Source organism: Camponotus vicinus, unplaced genomic scaffold (genome assembly GCF_025532165.1).
Source record: "Camponotus vicinus isolate PSW18456_S1 unplaced genomic scaffold, iyCamVici1.0 SCAF_6, whole genome shotgun sequence".
In the NCBI taxonomy this organism is placed as follows: domain Eukaryota; kingdom Metazoa; phylum Arthropoda; class Insecta; order Hymenoptera; family Formicidae; genus Camponotus; species Camponotus vicinus.
This window is the reverse complement of record NW_028141978.1, coordinates 13,502,171-13,512,494: the sequence shown is the minus strand read 5'-3', so window position 1 is coordinate 13,512,494 and position 10,324 is coordinate 13,502,171. Positions and strand designations below refer to the sequence as shown.

The window sequence follows — 10,324 nt, the reverse complement described above, 5'->3', positions numbered from 1 at the left end:
TAGTCGCGAACAATAATTTAATTGAATTTGAGATCATAAAATCACTTTTTCTGGGAGATATCTAAATTATAAATGGAATCATCCACTATGCTATAAGAGAGGAATAATTGTAGGACTGATGGATATCGTGCCTTTTTATTGTCACATCCCAGATTTCATCAAAAAAACTTTGATCTATGATAATGAGCATTCTCTTGGACAATGGTTATCCTCTAGCTTATATTTTCAATGTAATACGAGAACATCTGAGATTGCTATTAGCCAAGAATCAAGCAAATTTAGAGTTTAATGAGAACCATCCCTAGAAAAACCCTCTTCATATTTCAATACCTTACATATCAATAATGATTTTCGGAACAATTTAAACGAATTCTTAGCGATCATCACACGAGATTTATTTTATTTCGGCCTAGATAAATTTCGTAGTTTTGTCATAAAAACATAATGCCAAAAGATTCATACAGCAATATATAAAGTCTCATGTAATGATAATGTAATGTATTGTTGTCAATTGTAATGTTAAACAATTAATTAACACTACAATTGACAACAATATATTGTAACACATGTCTTCAAGCGTATTTGATCTATCGTTTTTGATCCAGTATATTGATTTTTTCGGAAGATAGTTCATATTATTTGAAAGCAGACTTCTAGATGGCGTTACTAACGCTGGTACAAATACTAACAAAGGAGTTTACAGACCCTGGATTTAACACATTGGCACATTACTGTACAATAATTTGAAGGATTATTTGAAATAATGTAAAATGTACCAGATATCTGTGAGATATAATTTAACGTTATCTACACTACGTTATTCTAACGTTATCTATCGAAGACAGATATTTTTATAATTTAATGCGCATTGAACTGAGGGGGGATTAAAAGATCATCCAAAACGTTCGCTTTTGTTAGTGTAATTATATTTAATTTGAAATATACGAATAATCAGAAGGAAAGAAGTGTTGTTTCTTTCTTGCACTCGAACTACTGCGCTGCGTTTCTAATTTGCCAATTTTGATTTAATTTTTAATTATTATTATTCGAAATAATTTTCAAATTTATTCAATTTTATTTAATTTTATTTAATTTCTGTATCGATATTTATAATATATTTTTTAGTGGAACAATGGAAATTATTGTGTACACTATGGAATAAGTATTATCCTATTATGAAAGTATGGGGATTATTCGAATTTAGTGTGTCTATCCGTCATCCAGATGATCTGGAGGTAATATGGAAATTTCTGGAAATATTTAATTCTTTTTAGACATTACTTTAGTTAGAGATTTAGGAATCTTGTATTTCACAAGAAGATATTTGCTGAAAATATTTCTTAAAAACATAAAAAGGATTGATACAGAACTCTATACAGATTAGATTAAAATATGAGATACAATTAATAAATTATTTGTGCATCTGAGATTGAATGCTATAATAAATAGATGTTTCCGGTGATTTTAGAAGATATTAAGCAGCACTAAGCACATCGAGAAAAGTCGTTTATATAATATGTTACATCCTTGGTTCGGCACAGGTCTCCTCACCAGTACAGGTAACATAACACTGTTAACATACAAACTTTTTTATTACAGTTTATTGTCGTATATTATAAGGGAGTATTCTAGTCTAGCAAGTCGGACTTTTTTGGATATTTTGCAAGTATTTGATATGAAAAATATGCCTACAAAAAGATTTCCAATTGACAAAATTGACACAGTTATAGCACAGTTATAGCTCCCCGGTAGAGAGCGATCTCCGGCGCGCACTCGGCATTCGGGCCGCACGGTGCACAATAGAGCATTGTGTCGGCATTTATATTTCGGCTAGATTCGGCTAGTGAATTGCTGGAACGTTATTTAAGAGAAACACAAAATAACAACTAAAACTTTTTGAATTTATTGACTTTTGGACTTTTGCTCCAAAACATCTTCATTCTGGAGCAAAGATTGAAGTATAGCAACTTTTTTTTTTATCTTCAATGAAGGATTTATACCGATTTTGAAAGTTACGAACTTAATGAGTCACTATTGGTCACAGCAAGCGAAGATGCAAATTCTCGGAACGAAGCTCGTATTACCCGCTCGAAACGGCGTTCAACTGATTTCGTTAGAGACGAAAAACTAAATCGCAGGGAAGAGAGAACAGCTCAGTAGGACTTTTATGAGCAGGAGAAAGGTCCCGTGTATGGCCCTGCACTAGCTTGATTGTAAGTAAAATTATCTCTATGTAATCAATGTGAAAATCTGTAAATACTTTTTTTGCTTCTCATGATATCTTATGATATCTTATGATGTCTCAAAAACCGGTTGATCAATTTGATATGAGTTGATCAATCAAATATGTACACATCTTCAGCATAAATATAGTTAAAGCCCCTCCCAAAATCAAGTCAAAATATTATTCTTTTAATTTTTACAGCTTTTTATTGGTGAAAAAGAATGGCAAAAATCGAAATTTAATTTTCTAAATGACATTTTTTTAAATTTTCAATATTTTCTTCATTTCGATATCTATAGCCAAACTCATACTAATTAAAAATCTCTCTGGTTTTTTTGTTTCAGATTTTAGAAGCAGAACAGCCAGAATCATAAGAGCCATGGACTTTGGAGCCAAATTTCTTTTTATTATCTTATTCAATTTTGTGTACCGCACTTATTTATAATTATTTTTTAGTAAAAAAATTTTGAAATATACTTCAAGTATGTACATATAAATTTTTGGGATGCGGTGAGAAAAACCGCATCCAAAAAAAACACACTTTTTTTTTTTTAAATTTGCGAAAATAGTATACAAAATTTCGGCTTTTAGACTAGAATACTCCCTTAATACCCCCTTGTGTGAACATAATAACGCAAAGTTGAAAACAAATAATGAACCAAATAAATAAAAAAATAATAAGAATTGCTATACCGGTCGAAACGTTAAAGTTGTAAAAAATAAAAATAAATAAATCCGGTCGAAGGTGACGCAAATATGATTTTTTGAAGTAACAGAATTTTCGTGTGACAAATAAATTACGCATTGTACAAACACATTCAATTTTAATAAGACTCACATCCTTTTGAAATAATTTTTCTCACTTTCACTCGAAATATTTAATACTTAATTATTTCGGTTGCACTGCAGTTTGTTATCAATTTATCTCTATCACAAAAAAATCAAATAACTACAATGAAATATTACAATTAGATTTAAATATTATCTTTCTTTAATGGTGAACTTATATAATATAACTTATATAACTTCTCGTTTTATAAATTAATAAATTTAAAAGAAACCTGCAAATGAGAAAATATCGAGAAATAATTTTGCCCGATACATATATATTCTTAATTAAGTAAAAGTAATAGAGATGATTTCTCTATGAGATATTTCAGTTAAAAATTTTCAACTTTAAATCAAACATCATTACTTAACAGATATTTTAATAAATTTTAGTAAATTTTTTATTTATCAATCTATAAAGATTTGATTACAAAATAATAATTAAATTCAAGTTAATACTTTCAACACTTATGTAGAAATTTCATGAGAAGATATATTTAAAGGATTATAAAAGAATTTTGCGATATAAAAAGAAATAAATGTAGAATAATATTGTTATTTAATATTGGGCAGTAAACATTAAACTAAAGAGGCACTATAATATTTATAAGTCTTATATTCTATTATTTGTATTTTATCGCATAATTTTGCGTTATCTTGTTTTTCTTTCAGGCGTTATATGGCAAGCACGGCGAAAGATATTAACTCCTGCATTCCATTTTAATATATTAAATCAGTTTGTTGATATCTTGATCAAGGAAAGTGATTGCATGACAAAATCTTTGAAGGATGTCGGAGGGACAGTTGTAAAGGATTTATTACCATTTATTAGTGAATATACGCTAAATGCCATATGCGGTAATATTCTGTGAATAATTCATCTTTTTATCTACATTAAATACGTTATTGATGCCGTGTTTACTGCGCGTGCACGAAAAACCCGACCTATTTGCCAATATTGTAAGGTGTGCATGGTGTTTGAGGCTGTACGCTATTTTATGTTTATTTTTTAATTCTTTTAAAAACGTAGGAATCAAAATTATTCACATATTATCTAATCTATTTATTTTATTTTCAATCATTGTTTCAGTACTATCAATTAGAAATTGTTCTCTTATTAAATAAATTGTATTCAAAATAGCGATATTGAAAAATATCATGCATAGTTGTAGTTCTTACAAACGCAGGCTGTGTGCGTATCACTCCTGATTCATGAGTAATTTAAATAATTGTTCTCGTTTAAAAAGTAGTATTAAAACGCACTTTTACCAGAGGAAAAAGTTGTTTCTTCTGGCATAAACAATCATATTGTACATTTTATGTCCACGAATTCTGAAACACTCTATATAATAAATATATTTTAGAAACTGCCATGGGCGTCTCTCTGCAAAAACTCGGCGAGTTCCAACAACAGTATCGGGATGCAATTCATGAAATAATCGAATTGATACTTTATAGGTAATTCGATATATGAGAGTATAACAAATAATTATAAATGTGTGACATATCTATGATCCTTTAAATTATTATAATGATATAGCTATACATTTTGAAAAATAGATTGATTATTAACCAGTCATGTGAAGGTGAACAACTAATGTTTATATCAATATTAAATATCGATTCGTTTAAGTCCGCAATTAGCAATTAACATGTATTGTACATGCTCCATTAAATGTTTTATTTAAAATTGCTCTCAATCTTGAAACTATTGAAAAATTAAGAAAAATGAATTGTGTGGGCAATAAAATTTGTAGAGTAAAAAATATTTAGCTTTGATAAAAAAATATTTAGCTAAAACAAAAATACAATGTTTTTAGAAGGTTCTACATAATTTTTTCGTCACACATATAGTTTAAAATTTTTCATATATTGTCTATAATCTATGATTATTTAGAATTAAGGTTACTCTATTACTTCATGATGACTTTAAATAAGGCTTTTACAAAATAACATTATTATTGAAATTATATAACTATAAATGAATTTCGCTTTAGAGCAATAAGGCCTTGGTTGCTTAATGATTTATTATTCTCACTATCGTCACAAGGAAGTAGACAAAAAGAGGTCTTGAAGATATTGCATGGATTTACAGAAAAAGTACGTCATAAGTCATGTTATCTCAAGTCCTTCAAGCACTTTTAAAAATTACAATAAATCTTGTAATATTAATAGCATATTACATTATTAATACTTGTAATATAATACAATATGCCATTGCTATTTAATACAAAAATTAAATATCGTACTCGTGTATAGGTCATCGCGGAAAGAAAACTTTATCATGAACGCACAGGTAATCGATACTTAAAGAATCTTGAAGATGATAAAGAGACGGAGGCAGAAGAGGTCGAAGTATTTGGAAGTATGTAAGAAATCAGAGCTTCTAACTTAAATTCGACTTCACAATCTCTCTAAAATTATAAATTATACTTGCTCTATTTACACTAAATATATGTATAATTACACGAAATGATGCAATACATGTTCGCTATAAGAATAAATTATTACTATTTGTAAGAAAGTTTAAATTTTTAAACTAGAACAATGTTATATAATTAAAGCGCTATACGCAAAAATGAGATAATCGCTAATGACTTCTAGTTAAAAAAAAACGGCTAGCCATGTTGGACCTTTTAATATCCGCATCTCGAGAAAGTTCTTTAACTGATTTGGACATAAGGGAGGAAGTCGATACTTTCATGTTTGAAGTACGCATATGTAATATTTTGTTTTAATTTTTGTACATATTATCTAAGTACATATAACAATATGACAATCTGATTACAGGGTCATGATACTACAGCAGTGGGTATAATGTTTGCTTTATTATTATTAGCTGAACACAAAGATGTCCAGGTATACCTCAATATCTTATGATATACTATTTAAATTGCGATTTTTATTCAAAGTAGTACAAATATCAGGTTTTTTTTTACAGTATATTTTTCTATACATATATAAATTCCGAAAAAAATTAAAATATCTCAAAACAAATATGAACAATATATTTTGATTTATTATGAATTTATTTATATTTATACACATAAAAACCTGAATTGAAAAATATTTTTTTAAATTATTATCGATGACATAGGAACGTGTGAGGGTTGAAGTTAATACCGTGATGCAAGAGAACGGAGGGAAACTTACCATGAAATCATTGCAAAATTTATCATATTTAGACAGATGTTTAAGAGAAGCGCTACGTTTGTATCCCAGTGTGTTTTTAATATTTCGAGATACTGCGGAAGATGTAAAACTACGTAATTAATCACTTTATTATTTTTAAATGTCACATAACACGAAGCATATATTATCGAACGTAAAAGAACCCCGCACATTTTATATGAAAAAAGTGGCTTCGGTCAAATTGGGTGAAATTGAAATATGTTTCAGTTTAGGTGGTGTTGATCAAAAGTTTCCTGAGGCAAAAAGTTCAAAAATCAAAAGTATAAGAGATACGATGATTTGAAGTGGGTGGTATTGAAGTTTAAAAAACATCTGTTTTTGAATACATAGATTAAATTAATATATAAATGTTTGAAAAAAATATTTATATATAATGTGTATCACTTCTACAATATTTTTTAAACTTCAATACTACTTACTTCAAATCAACGTATCTTTTACACTTTTGATTTTTGGACTTTTTGCCCCAGGAAACTTTTGATCAGCACCACCTAAACTACAACATATTTCAATTTGACCGAAGCCACTTTTTTCATATAAAATATGCGGGATCCTTTAATACATATAAAAATTTAATACATATATTATATTATATTTTACAAATACAATATTATGTACATTTTATTTTTCTCAAAAAAAACATATTTTTGTAAATTTTCAAATTTTGTAAAACTTCAGATTCATATGTCATACCTGCTGGAACGACCTTACATCTTAATATTTACGGAGCTCACAGAGATCCTAATTTTTGGCCAAATCCAGAAGTATTTGATCCAGATAGATTCTTACCAGAAAAGATGCAGAATCGTCATCCTTATTCCTATCTACCATTCAGCGCAGGACCAAGAAATTGCATAGGTGAATTGGTCGTGATTTTCGTTTCTCTTCAGGCTGATAGTTTTTAAGACTTTGAATATTGTATATTATTAGGTCAACGATTTGGCCTGTTGGAATTGAAGGCTATGATAGCTCCTTTGGTGCACAATTTTCATTTGGAGCCGGTTGAATATTTGAAGAATATTCAGTTGAGGACCGATATAATACTTCGTCCTTCTCATCCGGTTCATGTGAGATTCATCCCCATCACATGCAAATAGCCGTTTAAAACTAATGCAAATACTATATCAATGTAAGATGTGCAAATTGCGAGAAAATCGTTATATATGTTATATATGCAATTATAAACAAAATACACATTGTAAATGAACATTATATTTAATTGTAAAAATATGGAGATGGATATTGTTTGCTAAAAAAAATATAGATATTTTTCAATACTTTTAACATTTAAAAATCAATATAGTTCTCATTTAAAAAATAATTATTTGACTAGAAGGTGATTAAAATTTCTTATAAATTGCGTGGAAATGTCGTAAAAATACGATCCGATTATTCCGCGCCATCCTTGCTAAAATGGCCGACTGCTTAATCACGCCAATCGGGAGCTTATTAGACGATTTTCTTTAATTAATATCTCTAAATTTTACATGGTTGTTTGCAAAATGGTATTTAGAACTTTTTAGTTTAGTTTAGCGATATCTATTTATGGTTTCTCTCTGACACACGATAACTGGGACACTCTGCATATATATACAGAGTTATGATATTTAATATGTATTATCGTAATTATTGATTTCATATTTAGTTATGATATTTTATTTTTTAGTATTTTTTTAGGGAAATTATTTTTTGAAGTTTTATTTTTTTTAGAAAAATGATTTTTTAAGGGAAAATTATTAATTATAATAAATTATTTTTAAGGATTTTTTTTATTAAACATTTTGTTGCATACAAGGTATAACATTTTTTATGTACTTTGCGTATTTTTTTACCTTTATAAGGTTTGTTTTTAGAGGGATTATAATAACTGAAGAAAATAATATATTTATTAAAAAAATCAATATTTTTATTCATATAACACGAATGATTTGTTAAATATTAATTACGAATTGGCAAAAAGTGTTTGCATGTTATAAAACTTGAATATGATAGGACAAGGAAATTAAGTTTTTTCGATTAAGATGTACCTATAACAAAGACATACTTGTTGTTGATACATAATATAATTTATTTTAGTATGTAATGCAGATATAATGAGCGCAAAAGATAAAAATGATATATGTTATTATGTAAAATGTAACAATATATGATTCTATTTTTATCATGAAGACCATGTTTTAATATACGCCTAATCATTCTTTTTATTCATCATTAATATTATCGATCTTTCGGTGATCGATATTTTCGGTGATGAATATTTTTGATGTATTAACGTTCCATGAGCAGACTTTTTTTCAGACGGACGCTTCATGTCTCTTTTAAAATGATAAATAAATAGAATAGAGAAAGAAGAAGAGTACATGTATGTTCGACATATTAAAAGCCACTGAAGTACTACATTTGCTCATGCATTGGCTAAAGCAGAAAATCATTAATGTAGTGATCTTTAATATCATGATTTTTTGTACAAAGTTTTTTATATAATAATAATATAATCTTTTTAAAAAAAGATAAAAAAAAGGAGTCAAGTACATGCACCAGTTGAAAAACTGCGTATTAATGATGAATTTGCATTATCCGCACTACATTACACTAGTGTATATTAAAGGCTGTTGCAATGAAGTATCTAAATTTAATGACATAATATATAAATACTTTGATAATGAAATAATAATGTATATTCTGCTAAACAAAAATGAAAAATATATCATGCAAATTTTAATCATTTAAAATGTTCATATTATTCGACTCATGCATAAATACATAAAGCGTCTTATTGTTGTTGCTCATGAACGAAATACTAACACTTTCTTAATTTGATAATATCCCATACAGCAGTGCAGCAATATTACCTTAATGTTGCTGCAATGTTGCTGCAATTTCTGTGTTGTGTGGGATATTATAATCATGGAAGTATACCTTAAACGGACAACTCAACCGAACGAATTGCTTTTCTTTTATCATTACGCGCAAAAAAAAATTTTTATATTTATTCCAATTACAAATAATAAGTGATTCAAAATATGATATTCAAAATCAGATTTTCAAAATTTTGTCTTACTTGCAGAATCTTGCGGTCTTTCATTTTAAGATCGCGAGGAAATTCCTGACTACAAATGTATTGATTGATAACGAATAAAAAAGAAGAATTGATCGATCAATTATTGTTGGATCATCGAGATTGTCGTTCGTACCTTGATGTAAAAATAGAGAATAAAACAGGAAGGTATATTGCACTGCACGGTGAATTCAACATTGACGAACGAGATTCTTTGACAAAAGCACAGTTTTTGTTTGTTGATTTCAATAGTGTTGATTTCACAACTTTTGTATAGTAGGGGAGACCGGGGACAAAAATAACATTTTTTGTATTATAGGTCACTAATTAATTATCGTTAGAGATATAAAAAAAAAGATTATATGTTAAAATACTCCATTTATTGCTCTATTATTATACCTATGTTTCAATCTCAAATGATAGATATTTAAAGAGCTATTATAGTTTTTCGCAAGTACGTTGATTGTTACTTTTATTTTGGGGGCCGGGGACGAAAGTAACATAGTCTGGGGATAAAAGTACCAGTTCTTATTTTCGGAAAAATAAAATAAATATGACTTTTTTCAATTTAAGGCAACTTTTATTATAATCTTTTATTAAGCAAGATAACTTTTTTTATAAATTTGTATTATATTATATTAAAATAAAAAATAAAATAAATATTTATTTTTATCATCTTTGAAAAACTTAAAAGAAATAATCTTCGTTAAGCAAAATAATTATAAGTAATATCATAAAATAATTATACTTAATATCACACCAGTCTTGTACTTTTTTAAGTCTAAATAATAGTTCTAAATAATAGTGTAAAAATTGCATGATAACTACTTATACAAAAGAGATTAGGATCTATTCCGAATCACAATTATGGCATACGTAATAAGAATCGCCTTTGGTACAGTTATTATGGGACCAGCCGCGCGTTACTTTAAGCATTGAAACATGTTACTTTCGTCCACAAAGTTACTTTTGTCCTCAAACACATTTTTTAGAATAAAAGCATTATAACCTAAATATGATGC

The 10,324-nt window shown here is 27.9% G+C and overlaps 1 protein-coding gene and 1 long non-coding RNA gene across 2 annotated transcripts; both read left to right on the top strand.

Annotated features, from left to right (window-relative positions):
* The first annotated feature begins 1,986 nt into the window (after positions 1-1,986).
* On the top strand, positions 1,987-3,041 carry LOC145973627 (uncharacterized). The gene is made up of 2 exons (XR_014439521.1): positions 1,987-2,213; positions 2,569-3,041. It is a non-coding gene; the product is annotated as an uncharacterized LOC145973627 (long non-coding RNA).
* Positions 3,042-3,729: 688 nt separating this feature from the next.
* LOC145973615 (cytochrome P450 4C1-like) lies at positions 3,730-7,438 on the top strand. The gene is made up of 9 exons (XM_083103140.1): positions 3,730-3,910; positions 4,417-4,510; positions 5,050-5,152; positions 5,312-5,417; positions 5,657-5,763; positions 5,843-5,911; positions 6,150-6,318; positions 6,923-7,102; positions 7,175-7,438. Exons 1-9 carry the CDS (start codon positions 3,823-3,825, stop codon positions 7,339-7,341), a joined length of 1,083 nt encoding a protein of 360 aa, XP_082959266.1. The 5' UTR covers positions 3,730-3,822; the 3' UTR covers positions 7,342-7,438.
* Positions 7,439-10,324: the final 2,886 nt, after the last annotated feature.

Coding starts and splice junctions, on each gene's coding strand:
- LOC145973615 (XM_083103140.1), top strand. CDS start 3,823: ATGACAAAATCTTTGAAGGATGTCGGAGGGACAGTTGTAAAGGATTTA. Junction 4,511..5,049: donor ATCGAATTGATACTTTATAG/GTAATTCGATAT, acceptor ATTTCGCTTTAG/AGCAATAAGGCCTTGGTTGC. Junction 5,418..5,656: donor AGAGGTCGAAGTATTTGGAA/GTATGTAAGAAA, acceptor AATGACTTCTAG/TTAAAAAAAAACGGCTAGCC.